The sequence below is a fragment of the Fundulus heteroclitus genome, unplaced genomic scaffold (genome assembly GCF_011125445.2).
Source record: "Fundulus heteroclitus isolate FHET01 unplaced genomic scaffold, MU-UCD_Fhet_4.1 scaffold_46, whole genome shotgun sequence".
In the NCBI taxonomy this organism is placed as follows: domain Eukaryota; kingdom Metazoa; phylum Chordata; class Actinopteri; order Cyprinodontiformes; family Fundulidae; genus Fundulus; species Fundulus heteroclitus.
The window spans coordinates 969,220-990,459 of NW_023396879.1; the positions used below are offsets into that span (position 1 = coordinate 969,220).

At 37.9% G+C, this 21,240-nt stretch overlaps 2 protein-coding genes across 2 annotated transcripts; both read right to left on the bottom strand.

The window, feature by feature from the left end:
• Positions 1 to 3,424: 3,424 nt before the first annotated feature.
• LOC105923255 (zinc finger protein 2 homolog) lies at positions 3,425 to 8,748 on the bottom strand. Its single transcript, XM_036131877.1, has 2 exons — positions 8,495 to 8,748; positions 3,425 to 5,534 (listed from the first exon to the last, which is right to left on the bottom strand). The coding sequence occupies exon 2, from the start codon at positions 5,528 to 5,530 to the stop codon at positions 3,656 to 3,658; it is 1,875 nt and encodes a 624-aa protein (XP_035987770.1). The 5' UTR covers positions 5,531 to 5,534; positions 8,495 to 8,748; the 3' UTR covers positions 3,425 to 3,655.
• A 3,932-nt stretch (positions 8,749 to 12,680) lies between these two features.
• Positions 12,681 to 16,495, bottom strand: LOC105923257 (zinc finger protein OZF). Its single transcript, XM_036131929.1, has 2 exons — positions 16,366 to 16,495; positions 12,681 to 14,375 (listed from the first exon to the last, which is right to left on the bottom strand). The coding sequence occupies exon 2, from the start codon at positions 14,358 to 14,360 to the stop codon at positions 12,894 to 12,896; it is 1,467 nt and encodes a 488-aa protein (XP_035987822.1). The 5' UTR covers positions 14,361 to 14,375; positions 16,366 to 16,495; the 3' UTR covers positions 12,681 to 12,893.
• Between the last annotated feature and the right edge of the window lie 4,745 nt (positions 16,496 to 21,240).

Genomic DNA, 21,240 nt, shown 5'->3' on the forward strand with positions numbered 1-21,240 from the left:
TTTTTTTTATAGATAAAGCTTTTTTTTGTTAAAATTCCCAGTTTGTCCTTTACTTCCAGTGTCTAAGGAATGACACCGAAATTTGGATCTCTTGACATAACAAGTGCCTTTTTAAAATAAAGCATAATAATTAAAGGCTACCATTTTGTAGAATATTATCGTATTTCACTTTTACTTGTCCCCATGTTCTAGTGGGTCCCGTGGAGGCTCTGATATAAAAGAACAAAGTAAATATGAGATTATTAAAATGCAAAAATTGATACTGTAGAAAGTGATAGAAACATCTACCATGGACAGTATTTACGCATTAATTTGTCTGCTACTTTCTGCCAGCCCTCTCTCCTGGCTTTAGCAGATTTTGAGGTGTTACCTGTCGTTTTAATTAATGACTCAAATTCGGCATAACCTTCCATTAAAAGCTCTTGTTCTGCTTGGGAGAAAAACTGTGCGCGCTCTTTGGCCATGCTGAACAGCCAATAGCAGCGCTGCTGATCATTGTTTCTACTATCGATACATTTCCCCTTTTAAACAAACGCATGAACGCGCAGTCATCTCAGATAACTCAATCCAGCCATACTAATCATAAACAACAGGTGTGTTGGAAGAACCCAATTAGCCGGATAAAATCATCTTGGATGTCTCATTTGATCTCGGATGTTTTAAGCAACGTATGAAGAACGGACCCCAGAACATTATTTAGAGTAAATAATATTCTAAAGATTTGCTCAGTAAAATCATTTAAACCATATGGAGGATCTTATTAATGCGATTCTCCCTCCGGGTGCCTGGGGTTGCTGTAGCAATCGGTCGCTAAATCGGTTAAAGATTAAAGTTACCAAAATTGCCTTTAAACCGACATTAATATTCAATATTAATGCGGGAATATCAGAGGTTCCGCAGCAGGTCCACCAGGCTCTGCAACAGCTTTTTCCCCACTGCCATCAGACTGTTGAACTCTAAACTGGACTCTGCGTCACACAAGCATCATTATTTGGCACTACCAACTTTGCAGAACTTTTACAATCCATTTAAATAGTACACAACTCAACGTTTACTGCATTTTTGCACCATATTATTCTGCACTGCACTGAACTTTTTCATAAATATGCCCTTTTGCACCATTATTTTTGCACATAAACATTGTTGTACATTCTTCTGCAAACTGCTTTTTGCACACTGTTTTTCTCCCGCATTGTTACATTCTGATCAATGCTGCACTTTAGATCGTAATGTTGCATATTCCACCTGCAATCTCTTTACACTGTCATAAGCTGTATGCAACGAAGTTTTGTTCTAGATTGTATTCAGCTTGTCCGACTATCGTGGAAGGCCGGGCTGTCTCCAGGCAAATGTGACTATCAGGATTATGATTCATAACCAACCAATCTTAATTGCACAACATCATTTTGGAATCCAGTGACTTGATTTTTATACACCAAGAATGATTTTATTGTTTATAAAATATTACATGACTTAACAAGCCCTCAGTCGAAGTATTCTGTATCTTTACAATAATTTTTTACAGTAAATTTCAAAGTTGCCAGAGAAATAACATGAACAACAAATAGAATGATTTATATAATTGTTTAAAATAGTCAAAACATAAAAAGATCAAAGTCATTTTATGCAACACATCTCTAATGCTGAAGGGAAAACACAATAAAAAAACCTTTAGTTCAAAGACTTTTATGTTAATGTTGTGGATATCCATCCATCCATTTTCAATAGTGGGGTCATGAGGGGTGCCGGTGTCTATCTCCAGCTGTCAATGGGTGAGAGGCGGGGTACACCTTGGACAGGTCGCCAGTCCACGCAGAAAGACACAGGTAGAACTTGAGCCCAGAACCTTATGGCTGCAAGGAAAAAACAGTGCTACCCACTGTGTCACTGTGCAGCCCAAGTTGTGGGTTTCTTATGAAACATCTTTCAAGAGGCAAGTTCCAAACTGCTTTACATAAAAAAAAGATGAACAGAAAACAAGCAATCAATGATGTTTCTTTGTTTTCACTGGTCCTGTCATCTCGTACAAAAAGCTGGTTTCCAACTTGTGTGAGGGTAGTCTTGCTTGGCAAAAGGGGAAATCTGAGATAGTTGCCCTATTGCATACTTAACATTGATTACATAGGAATTATTTTGTCTGACATCAAAGTTGACAGAAAATAGAGAAACTAGAGTTTTATGAGTGCAAGCTACAATAGACCCAGTGACAAAAGACCCACACAGGCACCAGCAACAAGGAGAGAGAACAACCCTAGCGTTGAATTTCAAATTGAAGGATACCTATGTCCATGACATCTTGGTCTCTCTCTCTCTCTCTCTCTCTCTCTCTCTCTCTCTATTTATTATCTAATTGATTTAGTTTAGAAGCCAGTGAATACACATAATAAGGGAACATAAGGTGTTGGTGTTTTGAAGCAAAGCTTTAGACTGTATGCGGGAAAGAGTGCCATCATTAAAATGATTCCAAGTATATAAAGTAGGGCTGGGCAACGATTAAAATATTTAATCGCGATTAATCGCATAATTTGCCTGATTAATCATGATTAATTGCATTGTATTTACAAACTCCAAGCATGAATTCAAAAGTAGTGTAAGGAGCACTTTTATTTTAATGTTCTGCTGCCATATGAACAAAAGTGTTGTAACATTTGTAGCACTTATCAGTAACACGTATTTAGTGTAAAGCTCAACTTAGACATGTAAAACAAAAAATAGCTATAATAATAATAAATTAAAGCTTATTGCCAATGACAGGGAATTCTCTTTATGGGGAAAAAATCTACCAAAAACAGGCAATTTCTGAGGTAACAGCAGGGAGCAGCATTACCATTTTATGTTCAATACCAAAGTTTAACTTACAACTAACTTGTTTCTGTCATATTCCATGCTGGAAGAACTTTAAACTGAAATGCTTGCTAACTCGATATGCGTGCATGTTTATTTGACGTTAACACGCGGTTTTTTGTTGTTGCTTTCTCGCGTGCATATAGTGAATGGCAGGGAAAAAACAGGCAAAAACACATGGATACTTTGAAACGAGAAGTGACTTTACCGACAGCGTCGATGCAGACCCCCGCTCCGCTCCGCACAAAACTTGTTCCGTTCGCCAACTCACCGCCTTGCCTAAGCAAATTCCTGCGGGAAACACCGCCTTCCCCATGTCAGCTTTGTTTTTTCTGCGTTTCCCTTTAACCAGCCAGCACCTTTCTTCTTCCTGCTTGAATCCGAGGCTGGGCTGACAGCGAGGTTATTGGCGCATTATCGCCACCTACTGTTCTGATTCAAATCCCTAAACCGCAGCAACAGACCATCACAAAATAAAAGCATGTGAGCAACATGCGTTAATGCGCGTTAAAGTAAATATCGCCGTTAATAGTCTAATCGATTAACGCGAAATTAACGCGTTAACTTGCCCAGCCCTAATATAAAGGTTTAAATGCTTTCTTTTATCATACAAGTGATCCCATTTTTTGCCCTGTCCACAGTATATATATTCTATTTGCTCACATCCACAGAAACCTTTTTAAATAAAAACACATTCCTTCTCCTGTTTTTAGTCAGTTTACATCTGACAGTAAATGGTTTACAAATAATTCACAAGATCACCTGTGTGAGTCATCAGTTACAGCTTGATTGCTGAAACACTGTCCCCAACTCAAAATGAGTCGGGCTTCTCACCGGTGTGAGTTCTGAGGTGACGGGTCAGAATACTATTTTGTCGAAATGATTTATCACAAAGTTCACAAGAATAAGGCTTCTCACCTGTATGAGTTCTAAGGTGACGAACCAAATCACTACGCTGCATGAAAAATTTCTCACACAATTCACAAGGATATGGCTTCTCGCCTGTGTGAGTTCTCATGTGATTGGTAAGATAATAAGAGTGTTGGAAGAATTTGCCGCACAGATGACAAGAGTAGGGTTTCTTACCTGTGTGAGTTGCAAGGTGACGAGCCAAGTTGCTATTGTCTCTAAAAGATTTACCGCACAAATCACAAGGATATGGCTTCTCCCCTGTATGCGCTCTCATGTGCACATTTAAGGCAGACTGCCTTGGGAAACCTTTTCCACAAGTTAGACATGAGAAAGGTTTCTCCCCTGTGTGGATTCTAAGATGATGAACCAAATCACTCCTCTGTCTGAAAGATTTATCACACAATTTACAGGAATTTTTGTTACCCATGTGAGTTCTGATATGACGAACCAAATTGCCCTGGTCTCTAAAAGATTTCTGACACAAATCACAAGGATACAGCTTTTTACCTGTGTGAATTCTTATGTGACGAGCTAAATTACTATGGTCTCCAAAAGACTTACTGCATTTGTCACAAGTATATGGCTTTTCACCTGTGTGAGTTCTCATATGCATAGTTAGAGCACATTTCCTGATGAAACCTTTTCCACATGTCAGACATGAGAACGGCTTCTCACTTGTGTGAGTCTTAAGGTGACGACCCAACTCATTTCGCTCTTTGAAAGCTTTTCCACACACTTCACAGGAATATAGCTTCTTGTCTGTGTGAGTTCTCACATGTCTGGTCATACTACTCCAGTCACTAAAGGCTTTACCACATAGTTCACAGTGATATGGCTTTTCCCCTGTGTGTGTTCTCTTGTGAATAGTCAAATGTCCACCATATCTGAAAGACTTGCCACACACTTCACAAGAAAACGGTTTCTCTCCAGTGTGAGTTCTTTCATGCCGAATCAAATTACTACTATTTCTAAATGATTTTTCACACATTTGACATGGGTATGGCTTCTCCCCTGTGTGAATTCTCATGTGCAAACTCAAGTGCTGGTGGGTTGTTAAACATTTACCACAGATTTCACAGCAGGGCATATCTGTTTTTATTTCTGAGTTATCCTTGTTGTCCCAGTATTTTCTAGAGTCCTGACGTCTCTTCTCTGACTTCAGATTTTCATCTCTACTTGATCCTGATTCTTCCCGATTGCTTCCTTGTTGATGTTGGTTGTCAGCTTCAAGGTGGTTTCCAGAGAGAAGCTGGTTCTTGCTTGGTTCAGATTCAGTCTTGCCATTTTGCTCATAAATTGGAGTCGCCAAAATGGTTTCAGTCTCCTGCTTCACTACAAGCTGATCTACATCGTGATCACTGAAGAAGTTCTCCGGTTCCTCTTTAATTTGTGCAGGTTCTGGTTCCCCCTCTTCCTCTTTAATGTGCACAGGTTCGGGTTCTTCTTTCACCCGTACAGGCATCGGTTCCCGTGTTGTCATTTTCTGCAGTTCTGATCCATTGTGGAATATTTCTTCATAAGCAAAAGTCATCAAAGAAGTGATGGTCTCCTGTTTCACTGGAGGCCACCCTTCATTCTGATTGATCCACTGCTCAGCCTGTTCTTCTTTGATTGGTTGAGGTTCTGGTTCCTCTTTTGTGTCAGTCAACTGTTGATGTTCTTGTTCTTGTCGCACTTTTATTTTGATAGTGTTCGATGTATTGAGGACAATGGAGTTCCTCTCTTCAGTCATGAGAACACCATCAGTAAAAAGCCTCCTTGTAGTGTCAGACATGAGGCTGTGGAAATACGAAGCAGTAGAACCTTAAGTATGTTTGTCAGACCCAGCACAATAAGATCAAAATTTAAACGGATTACAGGATTACAGAAAACAAAAGTTAACTGAAAGATGACATTGGCACAAAACTCAAACTGAACCAAAAGAAACCCCGGCCAAAGAATTAAAGGGGTCGTGACAACAAATTTTATTTTTCTGTGGTTTTAGGGGCATAATATGCCATGTGAATGTCAAGAGCAGGTACCAAAGGACCCGCTCATGGGGGTGGCAGCTTTGTTTCTTTGCTCAAAAAATGGTTAAATCAGAGAACAGTTTGACTTTCTATGAAGCAAACAGCCTTCCCCCTCCCCTCTTTTCCCCCCTCCTCCCTCCAGCTGAAACACCAGCCATGGTGTGCCTCATAATGCCATGAGTCGCGCTAGCATGTCTGACTACTACACTCAAACAGAGAATGACTACTGGAAACAGGAGATGTTACATCTGAGGGTGTTGAAAAAAGGAAGTTCCCACTTACTCCTAGAGGATGAGAGATTCACAGAAGAGCGTCAAAAGTTAATTTAAGTGGAACACACTTTATCAAAGAGCTTTCAGTCTCCTGAACATGGGTGAGTTCAAGTCATGGTTTTTGACCAAATGGATTTTGGAAAGAAAAATAAACTCCGTACCAACACAAAAGGTGGTGACCACAACACTGTAATTTCCGACAACTTGATTTAATTTCTAAATGCTGAAGGTGCATTTGTAACTGAAAAATCAGGTTGACTGAGTGACCAGCTAAACTGCTGGCTCTGCTGCCAGATGCATGACTTTCTTGCAGCAGCTGGCAGCGAGCTCTCTGCAGCGGTCCTGTTAACTTAAGTAACTTAAAGGGGAGTTTTCCTCTCCACTGTCGCGTCATGCATGCTCAGTATGAGGGATTGCTGCAAAGCCATCAACAATGCAGACGACTGTCCACTGTGGCTCTACGCTCTTTCAGGAGGAGTGAATGCTGCTTGGAGAGACTTGATGCAACCTGCTGGGTTTCCTTAGAGAGGAAACTTTCTCACCAACCTGGAGGATCTGATGGAGTCTGACTTTGTAAAGAGCCTTGAGATGACATGTTGTGAACTGGTGCTATATAAATAAAATTGAACCGTTGCTGTTTTGTATAAACTAGTAGAGCTAGCTAAGTTGGAATGAAACCCACAACCTTCCGATTGTAGAGTGTATCAAGCCAGTGGGGGAACCCTGGTGTAGTTTAGTTTCAAACTATGGACTTTTTCTTTTCAAGTGGGCAATGTAAAATTTTCCATACTATTGGCAAGTGCTCAGTATGCTGACCTCGTTCTACAAAAAAGGGTTCCTTTTTTTAAATGTAGATAAATCATTTTGTTAAATCTAAAAATAGAAGTTTTATTTATTTCAAACTACAATATATTAAGTTAAGTACACGTTTGACATGCAACAGAAACTAAATGAGGTTTTAAACCTTTAATGTGGTCAACATTAAAAACACTATTGTGGAGAAGAAAGGAGCAGGGCAACACAGAGACAGACAACCATTCTGACACATACACACACCTAAGGAGAATTTTAGAGAGTGCGACTGTGGGAGGAAGCCGGAGTACCCAGAGAGAACCCACCATGCACAGGGAGAACATGCAAACTCCATGCAGAAAGACCCCATGGTCAGACACGAACCCAGGATCTTCTTGGTGCAATAGAAAATATAGACGTCACAGAATTTTATTGGCTGCTACTATATATTGTGACTGTAATGTAATGCAATGTATAAAAGAATAAATATTTTAACCAAACTGTGTCTGATGGCTTTTTAATTTGTAAATTAAATGAAAAGTAATATTTAACCTGTGACGTAATGATTATTATTAGTGGTAGCTTAGGAGGTCAGGAAAGTTTTTACAAAACCCTGGCACCGGATATTAATTGACATTTTTACGTTCACTTCGCTGGCATACGGTTTGCCACAACATCTTAGGCTGAGTCAAGCTCACAGAATAAAACGGAGTCACAAAAGACAGTGGTCAGAAAATATGGGGTAATAGCGGTAACACAGGAGGAGTAGAGGCCTTGCAGACGGAAACGGTAGAAATGAAGAGAAAAAGAGAAGCAAAGATCTTTGGAGAGTATCTATAATGCTTAACCAGGAATGTGATTTTGTCTAATTTCAGGACTTTATGTCTCTATAATTCTGAAAGATGATGACAAATTTTCTTTGTGCAATGTTAATAGGTCACCTGTAATTTAACTAGAAAATAAATATTTCAATATTTTACTTTAGGATTTTGGAGAAATACTAAGACAAAACTTCTTACATTGCTTATCCAGGAAATGCCTTTGTCTCAATTTCTGGAATTCTCCCAAACTGTGAAAGGGTAAAAGTTATCTTTTTGGTGGTCCATAAGTTTAATCGATGCCCTCCTACTTAGAATCTTTCAATTTTACACACTTTTCTTAATAAAATCCCTGAGACTTTAATACAATTGTCTTGTTCTTCCTCGTTTTCTTATCTTCTTATTGTCATCTTCATTCTTCCTGGCCTACCACTGCATCATCAGCGTTTGCTTTGGAGGTTTTCATTGATGTTTAGAAATTGTAAAATTAACTCTTACATTTTTATAATAACAGTACATTTTTAAATAATTTGGAGATCGTTTTATTTTCTACTTTATCCAGATTAGGTAAGTCATTTTAGGCTTATTTTCCATTAGACTTCAAAAGCCCACCTAGCGTTTCCATATGTGGGATTTCACTTTTCCCAGGACTTACCTTCACGGACACAGTTTTACAAATCACACTCTGTGTTTTATTTCATCCTTCGTAAGCATAAATCATCTCAAGTCTGGACAATGTTTTGGACTAGATCAGTAGTAATTCAGATTAATTAAAGGCAGAGAAATTAGCCCAGTAGTCAAGATAACAATCGGTAGCAAACTTTAGCCTCAATCAGACAGAACATACCTGGAGGTTCTGACCCGGTTCGGGTTCTCCAGCTGCTATCCAGCAGTCTGAGCTGATGCTCGGTCTCTTCCTCCTCCTGGACGATGGTTCTGAATATTTATTCAGCAGTTAGTCGCTCTCTGGAGATGAAGCGAAGATATTGTTGCTGCAGACGCTGAAATATTCAGTTTACAGCAAAAATAGACTTCTGACCGACGATGAACAAGCAAACCTGGAAGCTAACGCTGCTAGCACCTTGTTGTTTACTTCCGCCGGAAGTGTCACACGGACATTTGCACGAGAAACAGTGACCACTCTGTTCCGCTTCAGTCTATATATATATATATATATATATATATATATATATATATATATATATATATATATATATATATATATATATATTTAAATCAAATTTCTTTATGTTTTTACTCCTGCTCCACATGTGCAGATAAATTACACTTCTAATAAATACGTTTAATTATTGAGAGCAATCTGCATAAGATGTAATATTATTTAATTTACATAAATGTCCCTTGGGGTTGAGTAAAACGGCTGAAATTTAGGTTCAAGCTTAAGAAAGTCTCCTGAAAGTGTCGGACTTAGTTAAATCTTATCTCTGCTTTTGGGAATTAATTCGAGAACATCTTTTACCCATGTTACAGGATTGTATTAATAAGCAAAAAACAAAAAATGACAACAACCGTGAAACAAGGTCTAATCACTTACCCAAGGCAAGCAAAGATCATTTGAAAATAGAAAATTGGAGCCCAGTCTCACCTTTAAAGATAGATTATGAAATTTTGGCAGTGGTTATCCCAAGTGACTGAAAAAATATTTAGGAGAGATAAGTGAAAAACAAAGTGGATTTATGCCCAAACATCACGTTAGTTCTAATGGATTGGTGTTGGATTTAACTGGTTACTCAAACGTTATAAATTCAGGTGCATTGATGATTTTTCTTGACTTTTATAAGGCATTGGACTTAATTGACAATTTCTTCATTATGCAAACACAAACAATTGGGTTAATAAAGTGGTTTATTACGATAAGTATATGGTTTACAATAATATAAATAGAACAAGTGTTCTGTATCTCCGAATGTCTGGTAGGTTTCTCGTACCGAGGCTTGTAATGCAGCGCTGTCCTATTTCTTGCTTCCAGTCTTTGAGCTTTTATTTTAAAATTTTGTATGACTTGAATATTCATAATCTAACCATTTTTAATAAGGAAATTAAGATTACAATTAAGATGAGATAAATCACAGACACTAGATGCGGTGGAAGCAAATTCTCAGAAGCTTCAGGTCTCAAACTTAACATTGCCAAAAGTGCAAGCGCCAGAATTGATAAAAACTCCTGGATAGGTGTCAAAATGTTTTCAAAAGCTGAGCGAAAGTCCGGTTGTCTCCATTCTAATTCCAAGCCTGTTTGCTGGTAACATTGCCAAAAGCGATGTCAAGATTTTATGTTTTCATGAACCCAATAAATGCCTTATGTTTAATATTCTGGTCAAGCAAAGGGTTAAAGATTTCGAGACTCATAACAAATGTTGATCCTGTTAGGCTACAATTAAACTTACAAACTAAGATTTAAAAAACTTGATTCCTTTTCAATATTTGGCTCCAAAGGGATCTTTGTATTTTTAGCAGCTATCTGGTCACAAACTGAGTGTATATCAAGGTTTGTTTATCCCACTCTGTCCTTTTATATTAATGATGCACTCTGTAAAGAAAATAACAGTTTATTTGTAAACTTTGTTTTGGAGGAACAAACATACATACGTTTTGATATGAACTCTGATAATTTATGTTGTACACATGGTTTATTTTGCATCTTTGTCTAACTTGTGTGATTTGTAGTTAATTTTCAGATGGCTGTTGGCCCAGATTTGACTAGAATCATCCATGTCATATAATGACATTGATGTTAAAGACTGCCTGAAATCAGCACAGCAGTCTGAAACTCCTTTCCTTCCCACAATAACATTCTTACTGTTGACCACATTAAAGGTCAAGGAATAGAAGCGAGGGGCTGTATTTAGAAAATATCGGATGCAGCCTTTGTTTCCTGGTGGTCAGCAAACAGTGAGAATTTCCACCAAAAACTGATGATGAGATTTGGTCAGAATGGCAATTTTATTCAAGTAGGTTAAATAAAACTAACTCTAATTTTGCCTGTTATTGTTAGAGATTGGAATAAACACTGATAACCTTTTTTTTAAATTCTTGCATAAGATGTAAACAAAGTGAAATTTACCTTTCCCCTTACTGAGATTTTTCTCTTTCTTCCTCATACTGCTGACAGTGTACTACATGTTCCACTAATTTGAAATGTCCACATTAGTCACATCTATGTTTTCCTAACAGTGTACAATTTAAACTAGTGTCCAAATTTGTCTTGAAATAATTGCTTCCTCGAGTGTTCTTTCTGTAATTCTAATTTTTCTAACTTTCTTCAACTTAGAATTCTTTTAAACCAATCTCCTTTCCTCTCTTTTTCCCACGGCTCTTCACACGCTACCTTTCATCTTTATTTAAACGGTTATTCTTTTTTGCCAACAAAAGAAGACCAGGTGTACCTACTGTGAAGAGAAAAAAGACAGATAACAAAAGGTTAAAAGTTCAAATAGCAACAAAAAAAATGCAAATTGGAGAACAGTAGGAGAACTCAGCAGAGTGAGAAAAATGAGCAGCAGCCTAAACTTATAGCAGCAAAACTATAGAGATATCTCAGGATAACTTAAGCCACTCTGATTATACGTTTTATCAAAAAGGGAAGTTTGAAGCCAGGTCTTAAAAGTAGACGGGGTGTCTGCCTCACGGACCAAAGCTGGGAGTTGGTTCCACAGGAGAGGAGCCTGATAGCTAAAGGATTCAATTCAATTCAATTCAATTCAATTTTATTTATATAGCGCCAAATCATGAAACATGTCATCTCAAGGCACTTTACAAAGTCAAGTTCAATCATATTATACAGATTGGGTCAGATTATACAGATTGGTCAAAAATGTCCTATATAAGGAAACCAGTTGATTGCATCAAAGTCCCGACAAGCAGCATTCACTCCTGGGGAAGCGTAGAGCCACAGGAAGAGTCATCTGCATTGTTGATGGCTTTGCTGCAATCCCTCACACTGAGCAAGCATGGAGCGACAGTGGAAAGAAAAACTCCTCATTAACGGGAAGGAAAACCTCCGGCAGAACCGGGCTCAGTATGAACGGTCATCTGCCTCGACCGACTGGGGTTACAGAAGACAGAGCAGAGACACAACAAGAGAGACAAAAAAGCACAGAAGCACACATTGATCTAGTAATCTGTTCTACATTAGATGGTAATAGCGGGTGAGCCGTCTTCTCTGGATGATGTCACAGTTAACAGAACGCCAGACCAGGTGTACCTACTATGAAGAGAAAAGAGATCTACCTCCCATTTTTTAGAGACTCTAGGAACCACCAGCAGACCTGCAGTCTGAGAGCGCAGTGCTCTGTTAGGAACATACGGGGTAATCAGAGCTCTGATATATGATGGAGCTTGATTAATGAGGGCTTTATACGTGAGAATGAGAATTTTAGCCAATGAAGGGAAGCTAGAGTTGGAGAAATATGATCCCTCTTGTTGATTTTCATCAGAATTCTTGATGCAGCATTTTGGATCAGCTGAAGGCTTCAAACGAGGTCCAAAGATTACAACTTCTGTCTTGTTAGAATTTAAAGACAGAAATGTTTTTAAACATTTCCCAGAAATTGGGAAACAAGCGATCCAACAACGCGATTTATAACGTCGCCACGTCCCGTGTGTTATGTCTTTATCATGTCGCTGATGACTCATCCGTTGCTGCAATTGGTCGCTCCCTGTGTGTCAAGCCCATTACAGGCATCCTATTTTAAATGTACAAATAATTAGCAGTTGCTGATTCTACATTTTTCTTTTTGGAGAATCTTACAACTTCAAGATCCTCTTCTTCTTGTCCTCAGGACAATATTTCTGACCGGGGAAACAAAAGCGTCACATGCAGGTCATATTGACATCTATGTGCATATGGAAATTGCGTCGAGCAAAGGAGACCAGTATTCACATTGCTGGGTCGTTTGGGAGGTACAACGGAAACTTCCTTGTATTTATTTACAATCTCATACATCTGAATTTTTTTCCTGAACAGTTTTTGAATTTAGATGAAGAGTATTTTTATTTTGGAATCCACACAAGTTTTCCAAAAAGGTCCTTTATTATCAGTATCATGATGATGTAACTGCAAATACAGAGGGTGGAATGATTGCTTTAATAATAAAATAATGACTTTTGTCCTTGCCAAATACTGAATGTTTTTAAATTTGTAGAACATACTAAAGACTTAAATCTTTGTGTTTGATAAGCATCTGACAGAAAAATTCATCATATAATTCTCGACACATTGGCCTCTTACCTGTGAATTCTCATGTGCCGATTGAGAACATTTCTCCACCTGAACGATTTCTCACACAATTCACAGGTATATGGCTTCTCACCCGTGTGGGTCCTCATATGACAAGTCAAATCATTATTCTCTCTAAAAGATTTCTCACATATTTCACAAGAGTATGGTTTCTCCCCTGTGTGAGTTCTCATGTGCACAGTTAAGGTACTTTGCTTGTTGAAAGCTTTTCCACAGGTAAGACATGAGAAAGGCTTCTCACCTGTGTGGGTTGTTATGTGATATGTCAACTGACTACTGCCGCTGTAAGATTTACCACACACTTTACAAGAATACGGCTTCTCACCTGTGTGAGTTCTCATGTGTCGCACCAAATTACTACGATCTCGATAAGATTTTTCACACAACTCACAAGGATACGGTTTTTCACCTGTATGAGTTCTCATATGAGCAGTCAAGGCAGGTTGTCTGGGGAAACCTTTCCCACAGGTCAAACATGAGAAAGGCTTCTCGCCTGTGTGGGTTCGCATGTGACAAATCAAATTACTGCTGTTAATGAAAGATTTATCACAGAGTTTGCAAGCAAACGGCTTTTCTCCTGTATGAGTTCTCATATGCACGGTTAATATTTGTCGAGTAGTGAAACACCTGCCACATACTTCACATAAGGGTAATTTCTTTTTAGGCCTTATTAATCTTGAGTTGTCCACATTTTCACCTTGTTTTTGTTTTTTTTTGCATATCTCCTCTGGCTTTAGTTCTGTCTCTTTATTTGATCTGGAGTCCTGCTCATTGCTTCCTTGTTGATGTTGGTTTTCAGCCTCAGGGCAGGTTAAACAGATTAGATTATTCTTGATTCTTTCTGGTTCACTGGAGTCTTCTTGATCCACAGTAGGTGTCAGAATTAAGGGATCTGTCGTATGCTTCACTAAAAGTTGCCCTTCAGAAATTTCAGGTTGGTGTTTTTTTTTAATTGCCCACGATTTTGGTTCTTCTTTGGTCTCAATCTTCTGCCTTGGTTTTGGTTCCTCTTGTTCAGTCTTTAAAAGTTCTGGTTCTCTTTGAAATATTCCCTCGTATGCAGGAGTCACCTTGAAGGTGTCGCTCTCCTGCTTGACTAAAAGCTGCCCATCAAGATTACTGCAGAGGTCCTCCTGTTCTTCCTTAATCTGAACAATTTTTAGTTCTGGTCCATGATTAAATATTTCTTCACAAGCAGGAGGCACCATAGAGGCTTTGCTCTCCTGCTTCACTAAAAGCTGCCCTTCATCCTGGAATAAACACAGTTCAGTCTGTTTTTCATTAATTGATTTAGGTTCTGCTTCCTCTTTTGTCTCCATCATCTTCTTTGGTTCTGGTTCCTCCCATTCCTCTTTCAATCCTGTAATGTCTGATATCTTTTGATCAAGAACAGAGTTCCTCTCTTCAGTAATGAGAAACTGATCAGCGACAACCTTCCATGTAGTAAAAGACATGATGATGATAAAGATCTGAGGAAATGAAGAAAAGCAGAACAATGTTAAGAGTTTTTAAAAAGATGGAAAACACTGGACACAGACATTTTGATTCATATTTTTACAGGAATGTATAAAAATTAGTGTTATAATGGGTCACGTAATGCAGAAAGATAAATATTTGAAACATTAAGTTGCCTCAAAAAAATCACATTTTAAAAATGATCAAACAGAAAATATAAAGTCTTCAACATGCATGAGTCTGAAAAAGCCAGAGGGTCACACATCCTGTGTGCTGTCTTATATTCACATCTGCACTGATGCTGTCTCACCCACAAAGACAATAAGAACGTTCCTTAACCAGAAGTCATGGATGAACAGCACATAGTGCCGGGAGATATGGCTTAAAAAATGTAACTGAATCAGATTAATTGATTTTCTTCCCTTTTGTTTCATAACAACAAACTGCTGAAATTATTTTTAAACACATTTTAGTATTTATTATTATTATTTCAATAATCATATCTGTGAGTTGACCTGAATTTAAAGCACAACTTATTATGGGCTTTAGAACATGCATATAAAACAAGATGGTAGGCCCTCTATGGTAAATAATGAAAATATTACACAAAATGTTTGCTGCTAGTTGTATTACACATCAAGCAACAGGCTTCACTTCACTTGTGTAACTTCATACCATCTTAAAATTGTTACATTTAATTTCTTTATCGTCCCCTGCAGGGGAAATTAGGTTTGAGTACAACCCATCAAGAGAAAGACAAACATGGGTAACGGAAGCTTTGCTGCCCTGTTCAAGGTGCTGCCTCTTCACAGAATATAGAAAAGGAAGACATAGGGATGGTTGAGGGTAGGGCTGCACCTAACGATTATTTTAATATTCGATTAATCTGTCAATTTATTTTATGATGAATCGGACGACAAAAAAAGGTCTATTTCCATGTCTTTTTTCCAAAATAGAACATTTGGACTGAAAGAGCAAATAAGTGCACAAAAGAACAAGATGCAACTTAGGAGTTCTGTTTCAATAATATTAGGTAATATCCAAATATCCACTGAGTGGAGCGGCTTTGTTGCTGACCAAAGTCGTACTTACACATTTTAAAAGATATTTGAGCGCATTGTACCACATAAAATCAGTCAATAAGCACAACGTTAATCATATATAAGGTGCAACATCAATTATTGAGAACATCTAAGATTTTAAGTGCGCCTTATAGTTCTACAAATAAGGTAAAACCAAAGTTTGTGATCTGATGAAAATATTTCATACTGTCTCTCACTTGCAAATGTGTATATGCACACTTCAATCTCTCAGGGTCTGTCTTTTTAGATATCCATGCAAATTGAACAATTTTACAACTAAATGTATTGCACAGTATTGTAGACTCTCTTTTTGACTTTAGAATGAGTCCATTAGCTGCTAAGGACCGTATGCACGCCTAAGACCCCCAGGGAAATGAGGGAGGAATAAGTTATTTCCCTCTGGGATCATTAAAGTATGTCTGATTCTGATAGTGTTGATGACCAGTGAAAAAATCAAACATGCTGTCTTGTTGTGTCTGCGTGTTATGTATAATTATATGAATCCCACTGGTTTAACCCGTCCATCAGGGCAGTGTGCCGCCACACTTAGTGACAGAACGAGTTTTGAACCGGAGAACTTTGCAGCCAAACACCTCTTTCCCATTTAACACATGAAATCATCTAAAGAAACTCTTCTTTCGGGAAAAAGAAAACCTCCAAGGAGGTAAATACTTTACCTTCAGACTACCTAAAACACCTCCACGCTATAAAAGGCATATAATGACCTAAAACGCCGCTAGCAATGTTTTATTTAGAAAACTTTATTAGGGAAAACATAATGAGATATACCATATATGTTATTCATATTGAGGACTTTGTACTTCAGATATCGGGATAAAATTTTAAAGTGGCTTAAAAGATGACGCTGGAAGTCTGTGAAAGGAACCTGTAGTTCATCCAGACCAGCGTCCAGTTAACATACCTGGAGGTTCTGACCCGGTTCGGGTTCTCCAGCTGCTATCCAGCAGTCTGAGCTGATGCTCGGTCTCTTCCTCCTCCTGGACGATGGTTCTGAATATTTATTCAGCAGTTAGTCGCTCTCTGGTGATGAAGCGAAGCTATTGTTGCTGTAGACGCTGAAATATTCAGTTTACAGCAAAAACAGACTTCTGACCGACGATGAACAAGCAAACCTGGAAGCTAACGCTGCTAGCGCCTCGTTGTTGTTCTTCTTCTTTGTGATGTTTAACGGTGGTTGACAAACAACTAGAATGAGCATTACCGCCACCTACTGGTATGGAATGTGGAACAAAATGGCTGTATTATATCTAATGTATTTACATGCCATTCTGTTTTACACTGATAATACGAATTATTTAATATTCCAATAATAATAATTATTGTATCTTATATTTTAATCACTATTTGTTATTTATAAAACTATTCTCTTTCCTAAACTTCTGTGTTTACTTCCTTATTTAATAAAGGTATCACACCCTCCTACTATCTCTTTTTACGTTTATTTTCTAATCTATGAATATATTGCCTGAATCTTAATCCATTGGCTAATAAACATTATTTTGAATCATTAACATCTGGTTTTAATTACCAGACGTTCCTGATCTTCCATCTGTCCCCAACCTCTTAATCTTTTCCCAAAGTTACTTCTTTAAGTCCCAAAAACTTTTCAGCTCCTCTTGCACTAATTCTTATTTTTTTATTATTATTTTTTTTTGGCAGTTGATGACATATGCTATGAATTTAATGACTTTCTCTGGAGTGAAGTCTTCTTCTGTTTCTCTACTACTATTTCTGTTCTCCTCACTGTTTCAGCGTAGCTTCTATTTCTAGTCATTTTAATTTGCACTGCTTTTTTCTCACCTCACATCCTCCATAGTTAACTCTGTGCTGGCCTCCACAGCTGCAACACCTTTGTTCTGCTTCTTCCATGCACTCCTCGATTCTGTGCTCTTCACCACATTTTGAGCACCTTGGCTTTCCTCTGCAAACTGCTGCCAGGTGTCCATAGCGCTGACACCTGTAGCATCTGAGCGGAGGGGGAATAAAAGGCCTGACTGGGAACCTCATCAATCCAATTTTAACTCTTTCCCTGAAAACTGGCTCTGAAAACTATCAGAAGTGACACGCTTGGCATTCTTTTTCCTTGTATGTTTTTATAGAATCTCTGTATATGGTTAACCTTGCCTCCATCAATGTTTATTTTTAACCTAATTAGATCCTCAGTTGGTATTCCTGTAATCACTCATTTAACTGTTTTGTTCTCTCCTATGACTTTTCTCTCCAGCATAGGGCTGGACGATAATTCAGTAACAATATATATCGATGATAGAAAAAAAATCAATAAAATGTTCAACAGAATAACAGTTTTCCTTCATTTGCATTCTAGCCATAGGTTAATATTACAGTCATTACATCCTCCCAACCAATCACAAACAGACCCAGAAACCTCCATCACCAAGCTCCGCCCCCTTTAAAGAGTTCAGAGAGCATATGTTCTTTTTTTAATAGTTGCAGTTAAAATGTGGGTTAAATGAAGGTTTGAGTTTGAATTCAGTGATTGTGTGTTCTGTATATAAAAATAGGTTGCTAAGCAACAGCATAAAATGACTGGGGCTGCATGCAAATATTTTTTGAATTTGTTGATAATTATCAATATTTCTATTTTATTGATTTTTTTTCTCTATCATCCAGCCCTACTCTAGCAACTCTATTTCCATGTGTCCAACATGTAACGCCTTATTTTTTGCTCATAAGTTTTCCATTTCAACTTCTCCAATCTTCTCTTTTATTTCTCTAGAAATCATAATGGGGCTCATGTGACCCTGTTCTTCCTCATTTCTGAATCTAAGTATTATTCTCTCTTCTCTCACAACTTTCCAATGAACAACCCTTTCCTCATCCAAACTACTTTCTTCTAATTACCGTTTATTTCTTTGACTGTCAAACTAACTCCTATCCTCCTTTTTTCTCCTCCTAGACATCTACCTCTTCCTTTCCCTCTAAAAACTGTTGTCCATTCTTCCTCCTCCTCATCTACCTGAGTAGCCAGTCTGTTCCATTCTCATAACCCTAGCAAGGTGTTTCCCTAGTCTTTCTCCCCCTTGTTTACTTCCGCTGGAAGTCTCATTCCCACAGAGATCTCCACCAGAAACAGCGACCGTCCCCATATTCTGCCAGAACTACTAGCTGTTTTTTTTCTCTCTAGATAATTGTTATTTCCCGTAACTTGTAATGTGCAACTTTAATGTTATTTCTGGGCCCTGGATAAACTCAATCTAATCCAAAAGGTAATATAATCTGGTAAAAATGAAACCTGATTAACGTCATGCAAATATGAAAATCTTGGGTTGAAATGATTTGAAGTTTCACAAAAGCAAACAGGCTTAAATTGAAGGCAACCAGCCTTTTACTCAGTTTTTCTGAAAACGTTTCAACACCTATGCAGGAATCTTTGTCAGGTTTGACAAAAAACTGTAACGTTTAAGATAGGCCTATATAAAAATGAATGGTAAACAGATCAATAACTCAAATACTTTTGAACCTCAATATACAGGATCATATTTTTAACAAATGTTAATAATACGGTTCTTAAAGAACAATGGTGGAAAACAGGAAATATAAGGGATTCATACACCGTAAGTTTTTAATCAGAAAAAGGTTCACTAGGCAAGGCAGGTTTACTTATATAGCACTTCTCAGTAAAGATTATTCAAAGGCCACTACCTTCAGTCAAATTGGTACAAAATTAAAAACAATGCAAAACACCAAATAATATATGATATTAATATTTTAATCATCCAAACATAACAGATTTGACTCATCTGAAGTAGGATACGTCTCATTAAAAGAGAGAACAAGTCACTAATAAAAAAATAAAAAATGTTTAACACACAAAACACTTGATTCATCAACACATAAAGCTATAAGCTTTATTTATAGAGAAGTTTTTTAAACTTAAGTTGTGATGCGCTTTAAATAACATGCAAACTAAGAAAATAAGAACCCAGTCATTAAATGCAGCTATGACTAAGACAGAAATTCTGTATCAAAACAGGAAACCCAAGCAGAATAAACTATGAATATTTCTTTAAAAAAATTGTTTATATGCGAGTTAAAATGTTGAACACAGCTTTCCACCCCAACATCCAGTGGAAGCACGCTCCCTAAGTCTGGTTCAGAAAACATTTCTGTCACAAACTCACAGAGACGACCTGCCGCTGGGCTTCATAAGTCCTCAGTGATATCCTGCAGAGCTCTGAGTTTACAAAAAAAAAAAAAAAACGTAGCCGGTAGTGCAGGAAGTTAGGAGGTGTGGGGCTGTGCGGTACAGCACTACGTAGAAAATCAGCATCAAGTCTTTCTTCCATACAGTTCTACTCAAAACGATAATGGTGGACAGTGCAGTAATCCTGTTGCAAAATGCTTCAAATACACATTTTGTTCTTCATCTTGTCAGAACGGATTTGAGTCTTTTTCACTGGTAAATCCTTCAGCTGACTGATCACACTGACCATACGCCATCATTACATCACTACCTTGACCCCCAAAGCCAAGTCACGACCTGAAACCGTGAGTCGCAGAGCAGAAGAGAGCTGGATTACAACCCCCCCCCCCCAAAACCCTGTGTCTGTCCGTTCAGAGAACGAATAAGGAACCTAAATCTTTTTGAAGTTTTTTTTTTCTTTTGGTGAAAGGGCTGATCTGGCATCTAGCAGGAAAAAGACAAACAAAAAAAAAATACATACAAAAGGACAACGATGGGTGCTGATGTAAGAATTTAGTGAAAGAAAATTGTCACCTTTCTGTTATTTAGTGCACTGTCTTGACATTTAGTGCATTGCTTTTACTCTTAGTGGGAAAAGCTAAATATACATATTAGACATATTTCTACATCCCATATCTATATATAAATGTTATATTTATATGTAAATTTTTAAATCTATATCGTAATAAACTTTATTGAGTAGGAAACAAGAAATTTGACTTCAGATTCCAGTAACTGGAACCCGAAATATATATATATATATATATATATATATATATATATATATATATATATATATATATATATATATATATATATATATATATATATATATATACAAAGAAAACATACACACACACACGAGGTAAAAATCCTGCCAAGTATGCTTATTGTCTCGTGCGGAGTTGCTAGCCACCCTGGCTGTAAGGTGTTCATCAGAGAGACAGCCTTTTTTTGTACATATCCACAAATATATCTTGGTACCAGTCAAATACCCACAACAAGTAAGGCAGGTTCTAAGTCAAGAACAAGGTCCGGGCAATCAACAGCTATACCAGTAATCAGATACCCTACTGGTGAAATGAGTTAATAAGTTGGCCAGAGGAGGAAATCCAGACCACTGATGTTAAAACATGAAAGATACTCATCGTGCATGGTGGATTACACCCTAAATCCAGTGTCCATGGCCTTTACACTAAGCGCAGAGAAGGAGGCAGAGGCCTGGTGAGCATCAGAGCCATCATTGAAGATGAAACCTCCAAGCTCCAAGAATATACCAGGAAGATGACCCCAAGGGGGGAAGTGCTCAGTGAATGTCTTAGACAATGAAGGCTGGTGGAGAAGGAACTGAAGGAACCATCATGGGATGAAAAACCCCCTGCAGGGGATATACCACCGACAGATAGAAAAAGTGGCTGATATGACCAAATCCTACCATTGGCCAGAGAGGGCTGGACTGAAGGACAGCACTGAAACACTGATCGTGGCAGCACAGCAACAGGCCTTGACCACCAGAACAGTAGAGGCCCAGATCTACCAGACCAGGCAAGATCCCAGGTGTAGGCTATGCAG